The sequence below is a fragment of the Dunckerocampus dactyliophorus genome, chromosome 8 (assembly GCF_027744805.1).
Source record: "Dunckerocampus dactyliophorus isolate RoL2022-P2 chromosome 8, RoL_Ddac_1.1, whole genome shotgun sequence".
NCBI classification, from domain to species: domain Eukaryota; kingdom Metazoa; phylum Chordata; class Actinopteri; order Syngnathiformes; family Syngnathidae; genus Dunckerocampus; species Dunckerocampus dactyliophorus.
The window spans coordinates 24,978,211-24,998,264 of NC_072826.1; the positions used below are offsets into that span (position 1 = coordinate 24,978,211).

At 42.3% G+C, this 20,054-nt stretch overlaps 2 protein-coding genes across 4 annotated transcripts in view; one reads left to right on the forward strand and one right to left on the reverse strand.

Annotated features, from left to right (window-relative positions):
* LOC129186794 (low-density lipoprotein receptor-related protein 1-like) overlaps positions 1–20,054 on the reverse strand; it is a 167,210-nt gene that overhangs the window by 32,981 nt on the left and 114,175 nt on the right. For both annotated transcript variants that reach the window (XM_054785405.1, XM_054785404.1), the window contains exons 28-44: positions 19,583–19,714; positions 17,242–17,469; positions 13,716–13,890; positions 10,915–11,009; positions 10,515–10,664; positions 10,260–10,400; positions 9,252–9,377; positions 9,044–9,175; positions 8,845–8,979; positions 8,428–8,557; positions 8,210–8,336; positions 7,984–8,135; positions 7,772–7,896; positions 5,421–5,795; positions 1,254–1,443; positions 972–1,176; positions 695–887 (exon numbers count right to left, since the gene is read on the reverse strand). In XM_054785405.1, coding sequence (XP_054641380.1) covers positions 695–887; positions 972–1,176; positions 1,254–1,443; positions 5,421–5,795; positions 7,772–7,896; positions 7,984–8,135; positions 8,210–8,336; positions 8,428–8,557; positions 8,845–8,979; positions 9,044–9,175; positions 9,252–9,377; positions 10,260–10,400; positions 10,515–10,664; positions 10,915–11,009; positions 13,716–13,890; positions 17,242–17,469; positions 19,583–19,714 — 2,811 coding nt within the window. The remainder of the gene's footprint in view (positions 1–694; positions 888–971; positions 1,177–1,253; positions 1,444–5,420; positions 5,796–7,771; positions 7,897–7,983; positions 8,136–8,209; positions 8,337–8,427; positions 8,558–8,844; positions 8,980–9,043; positions 9,176–9,251; positions 9,378–10,259; positions 10,401–10,514; positions 10,665–10,914; positions 11,010–13,715; positions 13,891–17,241; positions 17,470–19,582; positions 19,715–20,054) is intronic.
* On the forward strand, positions 3,099–4,692 carry LOC129186795 (somatostatin receptor type 5). Of its 2 annotated transcripts, none has more exons than XM_054785407.1 (2): positions 3,099–4,295; positions 4,503–4,692. In XM_054785407.1, exons 1-2 carry the CDS (start codon positions 3,558–3,560, stop codon positions 4,569–4,571), a joined length of 807 nt encoding a protein of 268 aa, XP_054641382.1. In that variant the 5' UTR covers positions 3,099–3,557; the 3' UTR covers positions 4,572–4,692. The 2 variants fall into 2 exon arrangements, with proteins under 2 accessions (XP_054641382.1, XP_054641381.1); XM_054785406.1 differs by having other exon boundaries at positions 3,099–3,352; positions 3,446–4,692.

The following is a 20,054-nucleotide window of genomic DNA, read 5'->3' on the forward strand; positions in this document are numbered from 1 at the left end:
CTCATTTGTGGTTTACTTCTATCATTTGGAAGGGTTTACTTCCGGTTAGCCATCATTTGTAAGGATTTACAGTACTTCCACTTATTTATCATTTGTAGGGTTTACTTCCGCTTATCAACGCTTTGTATGGGTTTACTTCCGCTTAGCCATCATTTGTAATGGTTTACTTCCACTTATCTTGTATCTTGTATCACTTGTAGTTTACATCCACTTATCCATCATTCGTAAGGGTTTAAGTCACCTTATTTGTAGGCATTTACTTCCATTTATTAATCATCACTTGATCCTGGTGTTTACTTATGCTTACCCATTATTTGTAGGTGTTTACTTCCATTTATTCATCATTTGCAACAATTTACTTCCGCTTATCCATCATTTATAGGGGTGTATTTCCACTTATCCATCTATATTTTTTACTCAGCTTGTGCTGTTATGTCTGTGGTAGAAGGTGGAGCCTATCCTAGTTGACAGAGTGCAAATCAATCACAGGACATCTTTGAACGGGGCTGGCAAGCTGAATGAAAGTCAACTATGCCAACAACTACACTCGGGGTTTAGCTTTACAACCAACAGTTTCTTTGGTTGCATGGTTTTCGATCACTGAGACAGACAGCTGTGGGAACTATTCTGATATTCAGTCATATTGTCACTAAACAGCAATGGCACCAACACAATTTGGGTCAGGGGGACTCACAGCTGTTAGTGTCGTTGGCCACGGCGACGATTCCCATCGGCTGCTGGGGAATATCGGCACGTAGGACCTTCATGTCTCCTCCTGTGTATTTGGCAGCCCGAAGCACAGCCCTCCTCACCCAGTCCGTCCAGAAGATGTAGTCTCCATACACCGCCAGACCGAACGGGTGCACCGGTTCATTCTTCAGCACCACCTGCAGGGGAAAGCACAATAACACTCGTGAATCAGGAGGTTCCAGTCCTGGGGATGCACTACAGTGTAAATATGTGTGGCTCACATATCGCCGACTGCCGTCATACTCGCAGCGCTCAATCTTATCCAAGGTGGCGTCAGAGAAGTAAAGCTTTTCAGCACGGTGGTCGATCGCCAAACCATTGGGGGTTCGAATGTCAGTGCCAATGATGACAAGCACGTTAGCCCCGGTAAGCGTGGCCCGCATGATACTGGGAGACTGCTCGTTCCAGTTGGTCCAGAACATGAGGCTGTGTGGGGAAAAAACAAGAAAATTAACAAAGGAGCTGCCAAACAAGAATCACAGAAAAGCATATGACAGCACAACCTCTGGCACTCGTCCAGAACAAAGGCTCTGGGGTGGTCATCCCCTGACATCGTGACCACGGTGTGTCGGTCAACAGCGCCCCAGCGGCTCTGATCCACCGTGTGGCGAGTGATGGTGGAGGTGGTGTAGCTGGTCCAGTACAGCATATCCCAGCCCCGGTGGTACGCCAGACCCTCCACTGAGCCCACATCTGCAAAAGCACAGTGAACACAGACGTCAAATGACTCGAGGCTAAGAACCCAGACCTATTTCTGCTTAAAAGAAAATGATGGGGGATAGACCACAGACCAAGCGGAGCACACAGAAGTCATTTCATGAAATAGAAAGTGGTTTGATGGCGCTATCTGCACGGGAAAAGAGTTCTGTGTATATGAATCCAGAATCCACTCAGGAAAATTTTATGGGTGTGTCACTGCAAGGACAATATTGTATACAATACTTCATAATGAAACATTCATAAAACATTTTTTTTTCATTTCTAAAACTCAATTTAAAATGTGTTTAATAAGCGTGCTTATGTAACAGGATGCAATGCACTGTATATTGGTTAACCTCACTCCCTGACGCCTTAAGAGTCGCACTGAACAGCTTGGGCTTTTAGTTCGATGACTGATGCTCTCGATTCTCATTTTGCAGACCCTCGTTCAAGCCTGGGTGGAACACGGGGTGGCTGACTGCAAATGGGACAGTAGATGAACCATAGAGATAATAATAATAGTAATGAAGATGAAAGAAAAAAAGCATGTCAACTCTAGTGTGGAGTTAAAAAGCTGCAGGGTGGAAGGACGGAGTCAGAGCCCGGGCCAACACATTTCCAAGAACATTGTGTGCCGCAAGGCTTTTCTGCAACAAATACCTCACTAAAAAGGTCACAACAACTATTAAAGAGCGGCGTATTATTTTCCTCTGCAATACCTCGGAGGAGGAGGAGGAGGAGCACAAATTCAACTTTTTAACCTTGACATGAGTTAAAAAAAACGTGTATTTCATGCCTGAACAGAGGCCAGATGGATGACAAGCACTGGCCAGGATGGAGGAACACAACGTCCTGTGGTTGAAATACAGACAGTACACACACACACATGTGTATTTCATTTGCAAGCACCTACGTGACAGACAGCAGTTAACAGGTACCTTATATAAGGCACTCTTCCATTTGCAGTTTGTGTTACCCACGGTGCCAACCAATAAATAAACGACACATAACAATGAAGTACCACTTTATGTGGGTAACATCGACGTGTTACAGCGATGAATGTTTTTAATCCCCCATGTGGAAGACATGCCCGCAAAGCATGCTGGGTACTCCAGCGGCAGTCACGGCTAGAGGCGGGACTGGATGCTACAATAGTGAGACATTAGATGTACTGTTTAGTGACGTGTGTGTGTGGCACTGGTCTGAAGCAAATAGCAGGTTAGTGTTTGTTATCAGCAGTCAATAATTACCCACATTTCTGATACCAATTCCTCACACTAACAGACACATAATTAGGTACACCTGCAAAATCTAATTAGAACAAATGAGCAATTCAAATGCAGTACAATAATCAACATTAATAATCAACAATTGATACCGCTCAATCAAAAAAAGTAAGCCTTTGATACAGCTCCTTCAAATGTTGTGGCCAGTGTGTAAACAATCAACATCATGAATGCTGTGGCACACATTTGCACATCTCTCATGTCTAATTTTCCCCTGGAAAAAAAGCAAAATATTGACATTCTTTGGGAACTGAACAGAGACAACGCACCCTGGGAAAAAGCTATGTTTGGTCTCCACAGGGACCACCCACAACAAGCATGCCGGCCAATCTCTCTCCTGCTCTGTCATAATCAGTCCAGAGTTCACCTGCTGATGACTCGGCGTCATCCAGTCTTTCTGTAAAGCTATTCAACATCGCTTTTTGTTTCTCAAGAGGAAGACTCCTTAGCTGGTAGGTCTCGCCCTGGAGCTGCTTTGGAGTGATGAGAAACTTCTCATAAAACTCAGATGACGGCTTTTTTTCAGCATTGATCCTAATCGGAATGGCTTAACAAGCATGAATTTACGTCTATGGCTGTGCATGAAAGGACAAATGTCAGGAGGCAACGTATCTACTGTGTGTGAGCATTCTTAACAACAATAACGGGCTCCCTGTGTTGCCTTTCATCATCAATGCTTGAAGGAAATTTTTTTTTGTTTTCCTGTGTAGACTGCCATTCACCCACAATGTGAGCAATCGTTTCCATTGCACACCTTATCTACGGTTTTACGAGCGCCTGGAGCATGATTACAGAGGCAAAGACTAAACTGAAGACATAAAAATGCTGCTGTGGAATTCTACAGGTGCAGAGGATCTGCTAGGAAACGGTAGCGACAGAAGGCAAGGCAATGTGGAGCAAGTCCTCGTCCCTATTTTTGATGTCCTGATCCTGGTGTTGGGTGTGGGGGGCCACAGCATGGTGATGGTGATCCTCTGCAGGAGGTACAGGAGGAAGGTGGGTCAGTCTGCACAGAGCTCCATGACAGGAACGGGTACAGACGTCCTCCTGCTGGCCCTCAGCTCTGCAGACGTGCTCCTTCTCGCCACACTTCCCTTTCACACCACTGCCATCGCCGTGCAGCAATGGCCGTTTGGAGACTTCCTGTGTCGCCTGGCGGGCTTTTTGGGATCGGCCAGCTCCTCAGCCAGTGCCTTCACGCTGTCCACCCTGGCGGTGTCTCGCTACATGACGGTGGTGCACCCCGCCAGAGCTTACCGCCTCCTGTCTCCTCGCCGGGTGAGCATCGCTGCCGCGATTCTTTGGGTGCCAGCCTTCTGCCTGGCGACGCCGCAGTTAGTGTTCCGCTCAGTGGGAACCCCTCACCATAGCTCCGATGGGCTTGCATGCTTCGCTTTCCTGTCCCACAGAGATCAGCTCATCTACGGATTGTTCCACTTTCTCATAGCTTTCTTGCTCCCGCTAATCACCATCGCCATTGCTTATGGAAACATCTACTTGTTCCTGTGGAGGACTCAGAAGGCCCGCCAGGCTCCACAAGTAGAACGCTACCAGAGCAAGGTAACCCAGACGTCTGCAATGCTGGTTCTGGCATTTACTCTCTGCTGGCTGCCTTCTTACGGCCTGATGCTGGCCTTACTGTCCGATCAAAGCTCAGGCGCCACCGGCACCTCGCCACGATACGGCTCGTTCACAGTGTTCGCACGACTCATGGCAATCACTTCCACTGTGCTAAACCCCATGCTCTATGTGCTCGTGTCCCAAAAGTTCAGACAGGACCTGCAGAGGTTGTTCAAGAGGGGAGGGCAGAGCGCCAGTGGGGGTGCGACTCCCTGATTGAAAGCCATTAATCCCCGGACGATCTACTGTACTGGGAGCTGCAACGAATCATTTCTCATTAGAATCATTGTCAAGATGACCATCCTTGTATTTAAATCATTAAAGTCACTTGAAAAGAGTTTTGAAATCATTTAAATGCAGCATTTTCTGTCTGTTTGTGTTCATTCATGTGTTGAACTGCACAATGCAATGCAATCCAATCCAACAATTGCACACATAAGACTGCTGTTACAAAGATCAACTCATTAAAACTCATTAAGTCCTTAAATGACGCATAGGAAACATTTTAGAGGGGTTGTCATGTGATGGTCATGTGACTATCCCAGGATATGGCTTCCCCAAAATGGCAGTTATGTCAGGCAAGCTAGCGCATTTCCAAAAGCGTATTTTTTGCCATCTTATAACCAGTTAACAATTGGAATGCTTCAATACGTTGTCAAATATTACAATTCAACTGTTCTTGCTATATTTCTTCAATTAATTCATACAAAACAAGCAAGGGAAATCGCTATTGCTACAGCTACTGACTCCTTGGTTCAATTTGAAGTACACCTTGTGGTCTTAAGGACAAAAAAGTGTCTTTGACATGAATTGGTAGAAAAAAAAAAAAAACATCATCAATGTGTTCCACTTGGTCTGTGGTATATCCCCCATCATCATTTTCTTTTAGGCACAAATGAGTCTGGGTAATCATGGATTAAAGGACGTAAAAAAAAAAAAACCCAACAACAACATACTGTAAGTAATGACTTTTGAATTATAGCTCACACATCAATTGTGAAAAGAAAACAAGTTGTAGATAAGACAGGAAATCAGATTCGATTAGATGGGAAGGGGAATACTCACTCTCTACCACAGTCTTGCGGTCAGATCCATCATCGCTGATCTGCTGGATGTTGCCAAAGTGGATGTCACTGAAGAAAACCCGGTTGGCTCCCTTCCCTCCCCCTCCTCGGTAATCAAAGGTCAGCGCAATGACGTTCTTCATATGCTCGGGGTCCTCGAAGGGTTTTATGGGCGCGTTCAAGTTGTTTTCATCCGATAGATGAACGCTCTTTAGTATGGTGCGCTCCGAGTAGAGCAGGTAGCCGTCGTAGTCGCGGCAGCTGCTTCCGTCCTCGGCCAGCATGCCGTGGGCGCAGGCGCATGTGCGCTGCGCGTTGCCACGGTAAAGACAAAGCTGCTGGCACCCGCCGTTGTTGACTTTGCACACGTTTGTTCCTGCACACAGGCATGACATGGTGAGGAACTAAACATTTGGCAGAGCATGATGTGTGACATGTTTATACTACAGGGTGTCTCAAAAGATTTATTTCCAGTAACGTCGCTCAAATTACCTAAAATTTTAACGTGATGTGTAAAAACTAGGGGCGTAACGCTAGTGCTACTTATTACTAAGTGAGGGGCTAGCGAGAGTCATGGCTAGTGAAAATGCCAAGGAGAAGCCAGAGCTCAAAAACCGTCTCCTGTCGTTGAAGTCTCTGTCGCATACTGCCGTTTAACATTCCGTCTACTTTCATCAAAATATTTATGTCAGACGTCATATAACGGTAACTTCACATTTTTTGGCCATGGACGGTAGACAGAACAGCATGAATAACATCCAAATACGCCTCACAAATGTCTGCTTAAGTATGAACAATGTCTTCATTGCCAGCTTACGGAACATCAAATGCCTGAGTAACGTCTGCTTAAGTACGAGTCACGAAAGAAACATCTGAATTACGTCTATCAACATCCAGTTTGTACGTTATAAAAGGCCAAGCTCCGCCCATCGCCTCATCACAACAGTCGTAGCTCCTGGATGGTCCACATCGCTCATTCTGAAATTATATTTCGATCACTATTATCTTGGAATACTATTATTTTCATAGTTATTATCTTGAAATAGTATTATTTTCATTACTATTATTTTAAAATATAATTGTTTTGTTGTACTACCACACTTGGAGGTCCTGCACAAGGAACTTGTTGAGTCCATTAAGCGACTTTCTGCCATGCAGAAGAGGGAGCGTGCCGGCAAGCGGGCTGCCTGAATGAAATATGTAAGTATATAACATGTCATGGCTGTGAAAAAATGTCTGATGACATAAACAGCCATAAAAGTCTAAAAACCAGAAGTATTCCACCTGAGTAACAGTGAAAATGGCAAAAAGATGCAAGAGTAACATCAGAACCACCAATGGCTATCCAAAGCTGGCCATCAAAAATTTTGAAAATGTCCAAAGTTTGGCACGGCTAGCGCTGTCTGTCACCTTCTAGATACGTCTAAAAACCAGCTGAAAAACCAATGAAAAAGTCCAAAAACGAACGCCTTCCTTTTTATGATGGAATCGTTAAATGACACAGTGGGACAGAGACTGCACAAAATGTATCAAAGTGCCCCCCCCCCACCATTTTATGTATGCTATACCTATACAGTAATCCCTCGCGGTTAATTATTCCTGATCCAACTGCGTGAGTGAGTGAATTTCCGCAAAGTAGGATTCCTTATTTATAAATGGAACATTTTTAGAGTTAGAGCATAGAAAACCTGTTTAACATCCTCTAAATATAACTTTTTAACATTATTAGAACCCTCTAAACGTGAAATAACACCCCTATAGTTGCCTTTACACAATACAGTAGACATAATCAGACAAAATAGGACATCCATGTATAAGATATAAATAAGACATAATATAGACTCACATATTAGCATTGGGAGAATTCCTTGTTGTTCTTTTTTTACTTCCCGTTCTGTACAGCATTTCCTGCAGTGGCTATTGTCTCATCAATGTAACATGACTGACACCTTGTGACCAGTGCAGAATATTATATATCATCGCAACGTATTTGAATGTGTCTTCTGAATGCCCTATATTTGTATTTCAATTTCATTTTTATGCTTGAAAATGCTTCATTTAGGCAAAAAATACATGACATTTACCTAAATATGAATTATTGAGTCATAATGGGCTGCAGTCAACCAATGAACGGCGCTGATTTTTGATTAAAATATTGTTGAAAAAGTGAAGCCGCGAAAGTCAAAGTGCAACATGACGAGGGACGACTGCATTTTACTTTTTTATGTTTTGAGAATTGTATTTACTTGCATGTAGGTATGTACCCAAACTTGATGATGGCGTGTATTTTTATTATTATTATTGATGTTGTTGTGTCCAGTGCATGTGTATATAACAGGTTCACAGGTTTACCTTGCTGCCTGGCCCGGTTGAAGACCTTAATATCCTTAAGCTGCACCCCAATACCAGTCCTCAGAGACACCGAATCTGTGGCATTGTCTTTACTACCTCTTTTTATGGAGCCATTGGCATGAGTTCTGCATGAAAACAGGTGATGGCAATAAACAAAAGTGGCAGAGAATCACTAGTAAAAATCCACCAGTGAAGGCAAAGCCAGCACTAACCGGTCACTCCAGTAGATGTAGCTCTCAAACACGGACACAGAGAACATGTCCATGTTATTGTTGGCCAGAACCACTTCCCTGTTCTCTCCTGTCTCCAGATTGATGCGCTCGATTTTGTCAGTCCTGGCGTCGCACCAATACAGCAAACCATCCTGAATGAGAAGTGCCACATTTTCAAATCAAAGCTATCACTATTATCATACTGGAGTGCTTTGTTTTACTCTACCTCATAGTCGATGGAGATACCATTGGGCCAGCTAATACTGACATTCACCAGAACAGCCCTTTGCGAGCCGTCAAGTCGGGAGCGTTCGATACGGGGGTACTGGCCCCACTCCGTCCAGAACAAGTAGCTGCACGCACACACACAGGCACAAAGATAACTCCTTTGGTAATCAATCAAGAGGGAAATAACAACCCAGAGTGAAAATTGTGCCTTCTCACCCTTTCTCAGGGTGGACAGTGATGGCACGAGGCTTGTCCAAGCCCTGGGAGATAACCACGTAGCGGAAAGAGCCATTCAGGCGGGCCACCTCGATCACATCAAAACCTTGGTCTGTCCAGTAGATGTTTCCTGTGGAGAAGCCAAAAGGCAGAGTGACGTTCTACAACTCCCAGGGCATGTAGATTTTATTTGCTTAACCCGATGGTTCTCAAGTAGTGGGACGCGCCCCCCTGGGGGGACTTTCACTGTCAGTGTTGTTCTGCCCCCACTAATGTTTGGTCTCTACTTTCTAGGTCATCAGACAGATAACAGTGTTCTCATTAAAGACAAGAAGTTTATTATTCTGTCATTTTGGATTAAAGTCAAAAAGGAACTATTCAGAAATGTCCACAACCTCTCACAATGCCTCATCTCACCTGCTATCCAGTCAACAGCTATTCCCTCCACCCTGCCGATGCCATTAGTGACCACATCCTCTCTCCACGTCTGGTCTCTCTTGGCTCTGCTGATTGTGCTCAGGCCCATGTCCACCCAGTATATAGTGTCATTGTCTGAGGAAACAGGAATCGAAATGTGTATGACAGGACTTGTATTATTCAAAACTGCTTGGTTTACCAGCATGGAAATCTATTCCCACAGCCAGGGAAGTGCCTGACACTGGTACCAGGGCATCAGACTTGTCCGACGGGTCCAAAGGAATACCTCGTATCCCCTCATGTACAGAGTACAGGAGGAAAGAGCCAACACCTACAGCAAACACACAGTCTTTAGCAAGTATTTCACTCTTTAGAAGCCTACAAAATACAAATGTAATGCGCCGCACCCTCGCAAGACTGCTGGCCCCTGCGCAGGCTGTATCCGGCAGTGCACATGCAAGCCCTGCTGGTTGGGGAGGTGGGGAGACACAGCTGGGAACAGTCACCATTGTTATTGCTGCAAAGATTGGTGCCTGGAAACAAAGAAAAGCATGAGGACAAACACATAAAAACACAAAAAGTAAAGAACCAAACAGATGTGCTCTTGTTGAGATAAACAAACTATGTCCTGGTTCAAGAATGACACCGTACATGGTGATTTTGTTTCCCTTTTTGACATGTACAGTATTTCAACCAAGAAGACAAGTCGATAATGGACGAAAACTTCAAGAGGTACATTTGTCTTACGGAATAAGATCTAATAGAAGATGAGTATCAAAAATCTGCTTTTAAAAACACCAACAGTTAATACTGTCTTTCCATCCATTCAGTCATCCATTTTCTTCCTCTTATCCGGGTCCTGGTCACGAGTGCAGCAGACTCAGAAGGGAAACACAGACTTTCTGGTCTCAGGGCACCTCTTTCAGTTCCACCATGGGGACACCGAGGCATTCGCAGGCAAGCTGCTAGACATAATCCCTCCAGCGTGTCCTGGGTCTACGCCGGGGCCTTCTCCTGGCCACAAGTTGGCCCCCCCACTAGCTCCTCTCGATGTAAGGAGCAGTGGATCTAGCTTGAGTTCCTCTCAGATGACCGAGCTTCTCAGCCTCTCTCTTTGGGTGAGTCCAGCCACCCTATGGAGGAAACTCTTTCTGTCACTACCAAACCTTGTGACCATAGGTGAGGGTAGGAATGTAGATTGACTGCTAAATTGAGAGCTTTGCCTTCCAGTTTGCAGTAGAGTGACTACTGCAACAATTCGGCTGTCGATCTCACGCTCACGCTCTTGAACTAACTACTTGAACTAAACTTGGGCAAGACCTGATTCCCAACCCGAAGCGTGCAATCCACCCTTTTCTGACTGAGAATCATGACCTCAGACTGAAATATTGTCATCGTAAAGGTAAAATCTGCACCTTTTTGCACAGTTTCATTGTAGATCTTCATGTGCATCATTGGGGATGTGCTGTTCCTTAGGACTTTCCAGTTGCCACCGTCCTTTTTGTCACACGTTCCTATCTGGTCAGTTCCTTGGTCGGCCCACCACAACTTATCCCCTGCAGGATGAAGCACACGTCATTTTATGAGAGACTAGAACCAGACCGTACGTTGTTATTTACTATAAAAAAAAACTGTGGGACATTTGCAGAAGGAAAAAGTGGTAGATTTACCCATGATGGCTAAAGCCGTAGCCTTGGTCAACTTGCCCTTGACCTCTTTGAGGACTTCAAGTCTGGAGCCATCCAGCTTGCAGCGGTTGATTGTGCTATTACCTGAGCTGATCCAGTAAAGCTGCTCAGTGTCAAAGTCAATGGAGAGCCCTGGAAAACAAACACTCCAATTTTCTGAAACTGAATATTACTGGATATAAACTTTAAAAAGTAAAAAAAAAAAAAAAAATGTAGAAGTGCATGCAATGAGAAAATAGAAAATATTTTGCAATTGATTCCATGCAGAGTCATCAGCATGTGACAAAACTTTGCATTGCAAGTATTTTAGTCCATTTAATCCTACGTCTATATGGCTCTACAACAGAGCCCTGACGAACACCCAAACCATCGTGATACCCACCAACAGGGCCTTTCTGGTTGCTGAAAAGCACACTTCGGTTGCTGCCATCTGTGTTGGCTATGCTGATATTGTCCCCATCTGTCCAGTAGAGTTTCCTGCAGGAGGCAAGCAGAGAAAATCAGTCGAGCAACCTTCGCTACTATCTTACTTTACAAAGTATCGAGGAATGTGCAGCACAGCAATGAACGCATACATCAGAAAAATATTATTGTTTTGGTCATGGTTGTGGTTAATTTGTTTCAGACATGCTTAACAAGTTACGTTAAGGAAAATCTGATGTTTATACTTGCACAATTCAACATGTCTGAAAAAGAGCAGGAGGAATTACACGTGATTTAATCCTACCATTTCTTCGTGTTTCTGCGTAATTACTGATCATTTGTTCACTTCCTGTGCTGTAATATCAACATTTTCTAATGGGAAGAGAAGAGTGTGTAATAATAAACCGATAGCAGATGCAGAGATGAAGGAAACGGACGGGAGAAGAAAATAAGGGTTAACAAATGAAGAAATTAAATACGTGAATAAATTAAAAGTAAATGAAAAAATATATAATAATAATAAAATACAAAAATGAATAATACAAAAATAGACATAAAATAAAAGAATTGAAAATAAGATATAAAAAATAATTAATGAATACTACAGTGATATACTATGTCAAACATAATGTACTGCATAAATACATGCAGAATGTAGATTGAGCAATATATAAAGTTGCTCAACATTGAGCAACTATAACTTACTAATGATAAACGAATAAGAGTGTCACGAGACACCCAACTCAGGAGACGAGATGATGCGCAAGATTGGGACCACGACAATGAGGCAAGATGACATTTTAACATTAATTTTAAGAAAAGTACAAAGAAAAACTATGACTGCACAAATAAAGTTTTTAATTTAACCAAATCACAAAACAATGCAGGTACGTTTTGAAATGTTGATTGTCCCACAAATTGACACTAAACAATATTATTGTCAACATTTTTTGAGACCAAATAAACCACTAATGTTATTTTGATAATAAATAATATTAATATTTTATAATAATGCAATATTTCTTTTAATATGTCATCTCCCACTCTGTAAAATTGTGAAATTGCTGTTTGTGACATGTATTTTCTCATAGGCAACTCCTACAATCTGTCAAACGTTTGCAGCATTTCTTGAAATACTGGATCTTCCACTGTATTAAAGAGCAGCATTTCTTTTGCCATGACTTTCTGTGAATGCACACAATGCCCTTACTTTGCCTCAGTGAGTGTTGACTGTCAGAATGAAGGCTCTACACTTTGATGTGTATTTTTTCCCCCCAAAACTGGGTTGTGTGGATATGTTTGAGGTGGACACATTTGTTTTGTTGCCTTTTATGTCGCTACCACTTTCGAATAAATTCGGCATACTGTGGCATTTGGCTTTACAGGCATCTATTTCCCTCCAAATTTCTATGTTACCTTGCATTGCTCCTCACGATGCTCTTTCGCTTTGTGTGTATGCTAGCAGCCCCGCCTACCCCACAGAGACAAAGCAACTATATGACTGACAAGAAGTCTCACTCTGTTTGCCATTGTTCTATGGAGAGTGTAGCTGCTCAACCAATGCACCTTGCCTGGTGGCGAGAGATGAGGAAAACAGACATGCATCCGCATAGCAATATATGGAGGCTGGCAAAATTGTCAAGTTCATTTTCATTTATCGTGTGATTTATTTATTTATTTATTTATTTTTGTGAGTTTTTTTCTGAATGAGAAATCTTGTCACCTTTTAATCTAGTGAGATCTTGTGACACAATAGCTCGCGACACCCTTATAAATGAATTAAATATATTGCCTGATATTTTTTAAATTGGCATACAAGCACATACTTCTCTTGTTAGGATGAATAATTGATCATTTATTGTCAAATGTAGCTGCTGCATTATTCCTCAGTTTTTAATTCCAAATCTTGTTCAGCAATCCTTTCTGCTGCAGTGTTGTTGTCAAATGACTCTTTTCTTTTGATATTTAATATTTGTCCAGTCTTTTAATTCATGTTTGGGCATAATAGAATTGGGTGAAGCAGAAATCTAGAGCAACTTTTCTTTCTCTCTCTGTAACATACCAATCTTGTGTGCAACTGCACTTAGACTGAGTGCAGACTGGAGTTTGTTTAAAAGGAGCTTTGCCCACATCCTTTCAAAGCCTCACGCCTTGCCTGCGCCCACCCCAGGATGAATGCAGCATTGATGTGCCATAAAGAAGACACATGCATCTCGCAGCATCTGCTTTTCATTTTCCCCCACGCCAACAATGCTCATGTCGCAAACATTCCTCCATTTAAGTGGGCAGGGAAAAGCGGACAAAAGACAGAAGGCCACAGCAATTCTACAGATTCTCTACCTTCTTAATCCACCTCAGAAAAAAAGAGAAAACATGTAAGGGGACTGAACTTGATGTATAAATACAGATGGTCTGTCTCTGCTGTGCTACTTAGATGCGAGGCCAGGCAGGCTTGGTTTGGGGAGCTCAGCAGGGGATTAAGTTTCAAGACACTAAGGAAAACAGACATTTGCTAAACAAGAAAGGAGTCGCAGGATAAAGACGGAAACAGAACAGAAGACAGACAGGCCGTAAATAATTCAGAGACCAGTGGAGTGTTTTAAAGACGGAAGACAGCGACAAGAGGAAAGGACACTGGGGTTCAAAGTCAGCGTGTCGCAGGGTAAAGGTGAAAATATTCGAGGTTCCGATGCGATATTTCAATAAGCTTGACTTTCACTTCGTATGACAGCTTCGCAGCGTGTGTACAGTGTGACTCACCCCAGGATAGGATGCAGAACCAGGCAGTGGGGTTTGTCCAAGCCTTGGATCACAGCGTTTTTGAACGAGCCGTCCAGTCTGGCGACATTAATTTGTTTCTTATTGGCGTCGTAGCTGGTCCAGAAGATATTCCTGGAAACCCAATCAACTGCAAGCCCATGAGCGTTGGGCAGGTCTGAAGATGGACAAGCACACAATGAGCAATTTTTTTTTTATTTTGTGGGTTTCTATATATAGTTAATACAGTATTACATCGATATTTGTCATTAATCTGTTCCAAATGTCAGACAAAAACTGAAACGTACAAAAACAGAGGACATTTTCCCATAGGAAATAATGTAAAGCCAATTAATCTGTTCCAGACACCCAAAAATATTAACAAAAAATAAATGTTATAAATAATCATTTGATTTACGTGCAGAAAACAATAATTATAAATGACGAAAACTAAGACAGTGTACGAAAATCAAATCATATGAAAACGGGGGACACAAAAAATGAGGTTTGACTGTATTCGCTAAAGCAGAAGCGCTAAAGGGACTAGCATTATTCCAGCATTATGTCCTGCCCTCTTCCTGCTTCAACATTGCAAGCCACACCCCACGTAAGTGTCCATATACTGTGTGTGTATATATATACAGTCAAACTTGTCTATAGCGGCCACTAGAGGGAGTCTGCAAAACTGGCCACTATAGACAGGTGGCCTCTATAGACAGGTTGGCGTCCAGTTTGAATGTTGACCAGTAGAGGAAAAAAAAGAGAAAAAAGGGGGGGGGGAAATTAATAATAATGTTGACCAGTAGAGGGCACTGCGGACTGCGGATAAAAGTTGTACAGCACTACTAGGCTTGTTATTATCATGGTTCATGGTTTTAATCCTGAACATGCATGTGTCAAACAGTAGCACATCACATAGTACAATTCACAATTTTGCATGTCCAAAAAGGAGTAGGAAGAAGCAAAGCTTATTTAATCCTACCCCTCATCAGTTTCACATCAGTTGTTTCACATTTATTCACCTCTTATTCTTCCGAGTGTACTTTGTAGGTCTACATGACAATGTAGTGCAAGCATAGCCAAGGTTTTTACTTACTAAAAGGAAGCTAGAGGCTTAATAATAACTGATAGAATATATCCACGACCCACAGAACAAAGCTGTGCTAGTAATGTCTTACGCTTGTTTTTAATAGTTTACTTTTTATACGGCAGTGTCATTACAGCTTTAGTTCATCAGGAAGTGACGGGAAGTGACGGTGGGCGTCCCGAGCAGGAGAGCTAGGCTCAGTGCTAGCTGTGAGTTTCGAGAGAGTTGGGAAGTGTGTTTATGTTGGCGTGGATGTAAAGTTAATAAAGCGATTAAAGTGCATCGGCACCAAGCGGCATTACAGTATTGACCAGTGCACACCAGGAAATAAACGGTGTCATTTCTTACAGGCATTGGCTGGACAGCTATGTAGTGGGGCTTGTTTAACCTTTGCCTTGTGGGCAAGCAGGAAGGAGAGACGATGCTGAGAGATGTGTGTGTGTTCTGAGCTGCTGTCTGGTGGCCGCGTTCAATAAATAAAGTTGGCAGAAGCAACAGGAGAAGTTTCCTTCTTTGCTTCGGAGCTGAATAACACTGACAAGTTAACAGACTAGTAGCGAACGGAAGAGAAGACGGCTTTGTTTGTGTCGAATACAGAAGATGAGGACTTTGATGGATTTGTGGATGAGGATTGATGAAAAATAACGTGAGTACATTCTAAAATACTTCAATTAAGTACAACCGAACTCAGTTTTGCTCCCGCTGCCGCATGCATGCTAGCGTATGTTTATTTTTTTTATTGTAGCGTCGCTGGGAGCACGTCCTGTTCCCAGCCTAATTTGCGGTAATGTTTTGGTGCAAATGCTCTTAAAGTTACATGTTTGACCAGGAAATAGCAAGCTCAAAAGAAGACGGCTTTTTATGTGGAACAACTGACAGTTTGTGTGGATCTTGTGAATGATTGTGACTGAGCTAGGACTCAGTAATTAAAGTCTACACACGACGGCTTCATTGACTGAAAAACGACACTTTTTCGTGCATGAAGCTTCTACTTGAGTTGGTAATTTGGCCGCTATATGCAGTCAGATATTGACCAAGGGAGACAAAATGGGTGGCCGCTGGCCGCGTTGGACAGGTGACTGCTATGCACAGGGTCTATAACATGTAAATTTGCTGCAGGGGATTTTTCAGTGGCTGCTATAGGCAGGTGGCCGTTCTATAAAGGTGGCCGCCAAGACAGGTTTGACTGTATATATATATATATATATATATATATATATATATATATATATATATATATATATATATATACACACACACACACACACACACACACACACACACACACACACACAAAATATATATTTTTGTTTTTCTTTACTAAAATGACATTATTTTTCCACATAATATTAGTTTGTCATAAAATTGGGACTTTTTCTCTCATTAGAATTTGACTTTTTTCTCTTCATATTTTGACTTTAGTCTTGTAAAATTACAGCATTTTTTTCAACTTTTTACTGTTTTTTCCCAACTATTTCATCTTTGTTGTAGTACATCTTCTTCTCGTAATTCTGACTTTATTACTGTAATATTACAACATTATTCTCGTAAAATTACAACTTTTTCTCGTTAAATTACGTACAACTTTTTTCTCCTAATATTTTGACTTTAATTCTTGTAACATTACTGCTGATTTTAAAATTTCTGCTGTTGTGTCTTTTTTTTTAGTTTTCTTGTTAAATTATAATTTTAGCATGTGCTTTGGGCAAAGAAAAACAACAGTCGCCGGCCCACACTTTGGACATCCGTGGTATAGCCTATTGCAACAATAACTGCAAATTGTTGGTCACTTCTCTGACACTGCTTTTATGTGTGTGCTGTGCCACGGACATGTACGTGAATACCACTCAGTCATGAGTGACCACTCATCCTTTTAGAGCCAAACAATTTACACCAATTTCGATGAAGTCAAATTTGTAATTGTGAAAAGTATTGTAAGTATTATTGTTTGTTGAAACCACTATTGGTAACACATGCTAGCCGGTGGTGGTGTTCTTATATTTTTAGGTTGAAAAAATCATCTTGAGTCAAAATCAAAGCCATCTTGAGCCAGTGACACGCACCAGCTTTAACCCATAAGTAGTCACATGTCAGCAACACTTAAAATGGGACAGCTTGTGCTTGATTTTAACTCATTAAAGGGTTCTATCCTGCTCATATCCAGGGCTTTTAAAACAATATTGGATGGAAATACTTCATGAATCGCAAGTTTTTGTACAGGGTAAATCTGCATTCTTCTCTTGGCTGAAACTGTCCGCCTCAGCAGCAAAGGCCCCCACCCCCACCCCCACCCACCCACCCACCCACCCACACACCCACACACACACACACACACACACACACACACACACACACACACACACAATGTTGCAATGTTGCAATTGTTCAAGGACTCTTCTGGGTTAAGTACAATAGTCATTAGTGTATACGTATGAGTCATACCAGCAGATATCACAGTCTCGACCCCGGTGCCGTTAATGAAAGCCCTCTTGATGGTCTGAGTGCGGACGTCTGACCAGTAGATACGATGCTCCATGGCGTCGTAGTCCACCACTGTCACATTGTCGATGTCGGGCACGGTGAAGGAGATGATGTAGTTGTAGTACGGGTTGTCAATGTCCACTCCTCTGATCTCAATTTGGCGAGCGTACAGCAGGAACTGACGAGACTCTGAAGCAAGAAGCAATGGCACACTGTATATTTAGATATATTCTATACTGTGTATTAGGGCATACTGTATGAGGGGTGATTCGTTGACTCTTGGATTTTTTAAATAACTTTGGTTGAGACAAAATGTTAAAATGTTAAAATAAATACGGCACTTTTTCTAAAACTTAGATTGCATATTGCAGTATTTGTCTTCCATCCATCCATCTATTTTCTATGCCACTTATCCTCTTTAGGGTCTAGGGGGTATGCTGGAGCCTATCCCAGCTGACTTCGGGCGACAGGTGGGGTACACCCTGGACTGGTCGCCAGCCAATCGCAGGGCACATACAGACAAACAACCATTCACACTCACATTCATACCTATGGACAATTTAGAGTATTTGTCTTATTTTGCACAAACTGTTTATTTGTGAAATGCATCCAGTGGCATCACAGTAAAAAAGCATAATGTGTTCATTCCATGACATTAGATGGAGCCAAGAGCAGCTGCCTTTATCGGCATCGGTTGGTATCGGTATCAGTAATGAAGTGCCGGGCAATCTTGGTATACAGTAATCCCTCGCCACTTCGTGCTTCGAATTTTGCGGCTTCACTCTATCACAGTTTTTCAAAAATGTATTAAATAATAAGTCATGCTATTTGGTGGTTGAAAACGGCCCATTGCTAGTCAAAAAATATGCATATTTAATCAAGCTGTATGTATTTTTTGCCTAAATTAAGCATTTTCAAGCATAAAAATGGCTAAATAAATTAAAATACAAATATAAGGCATTGAGAAGATGCATTCAAAGACAATGATTTATGTTGATGATATGTAGTATTCTACACTAGTCACGAGGTGTCAGTAATGTTCCATTGATGAGTCAATAGCCACAACAGGAAGCACTGTACAGAACAGGAAGTGAAAAAAGCCCAACAGTATGGAACTCTCTCAAAGCTAACATGTTTGAGTCTATATTGTGCCTTAATTTCTGTTATTATATCTTCTAGATTGGGTAATAGGAGTTAAAAGGTGACTGTAGGAGTGTTATTACTGCTCTAATAATATAAAAAAAAACATGTTTAGAAGGTCGTAAACAGGTTTTCTATGCTCCAACCACGAAAATATTCAATTTACAAATACTTTGTGGAAATTCACTTATCACGGTAGGGTCAGGAACCGATTAACCAGGATATTGATAAAAAGCCAATAACAAGCATCTCTACTGTATTTTTTGCTTTCATGAACAATGACTAAATCGGTGATTCCCAAACACTGCGCCATGAGAGATCATCATTATTCAATCTGACGTAATTAGGCTGAAAATGATTATTTATTTAGGAAAAATAATGTATCTTTGTTCATCTGCCTATGCCAGTGATGTACATTGAGTGGAAAAATAATGAAATGCTCATCCACTAGATGGCAGAAGGTGCATAATTAACCTGAGTATCCACTTGTTGCCTTTCATACAACAGAATAAATCATGACAGCATGGTGTGCTTTGAGATTTTTTTCTGGATTAGATGATTCCAGCTCCTTGAGCAAACAGCTCATGTTCCTCACATTAATGACAACATCTGGCTGGCTAACTCCATTGCACCGTTGTGAGCATGTGAATGAATGCAACGAGAGAAGATCCATTACAACCGCACCGGTCTCTCCTATTATCGGTGAACCTCCGCCGCCTACATAATAGACAGGAAAAGAGGGACTGTGCAAGAAAGAAGGAGAGGAATAATAACAGTGTCAAGCTGGATCAGCCCAGTCAGGCGAGGTGGTGGGTGGCGTGGAGGGTTGCCTGCATCAGACAAGAACGGGCTTCTCCATTCCATTACCCCTGAAGAGAATAGCAATCCCTGCCCTGAATACTAATCTGACTGCACACACACTCATCACGACCACTTCAATGGGCACCAAAGCTACCATAATAATGGCACCTCAAAATGAAAAAAGTCTTGTTTATTTGCTACACTCCCTCTCTCTCTACCACACGCAAATAAACATGCACATATATAAATAAACAAAAATAAACTACTTAGCAAGGACAGGGATTACACTCTGAGAGGGAATTATTTGTAAGCTTTCCAAAGGGTGTTTGTCTGCGGCGGTAGATACGATGTTCATGCTTACCGTAGCAAGTACGCCCGTCAGGCCCGAGCTTCATGAGGTGGGGGCAGCCGCACGAGAATGTCTGATTGTAGTTGATGAGGCAAAGATGAGAGCAGGGCTCCTTGCCGTCTTTTGCAGCACACGGGTTAGGCGCTGCAGACGAAACAATGTTGTGAATGAATGCATGGAATGTATTTGCAGCTGGATCTACAGATAAGTGGCGGGTCTGGTACAAACACTGCACATTGGCAGAAGAACAGCATAGTGGGGTACCGTGGTAGCCTTGGCGCTTTGGCTAGGAGGCTTATTAACTGTTAGAAATACAGTAGCAATCAATTTCCTCTTGTTTCCAAAACAAGTCCTCCACTTGCTTATCACCTGATTCAAATAGCCTTGGGTGTCTAAGCATGTGAGTCTACCCTTCATTGTCTCTGTCTTTCACAGGAGCAGGAGATGAATCTATATAAAAATCCTGTTTTTAATATGAGGGAAC

Excerpts from the sequence above, each read along its gene's own strand:
- LOC129186795 (XM_054785406.1), top strand. The coding sequence starts at position 3,558 with ATGCTGCTGTGGAATTCTACAGGTGCAGAGGATCTGCTAGGAAACGGT.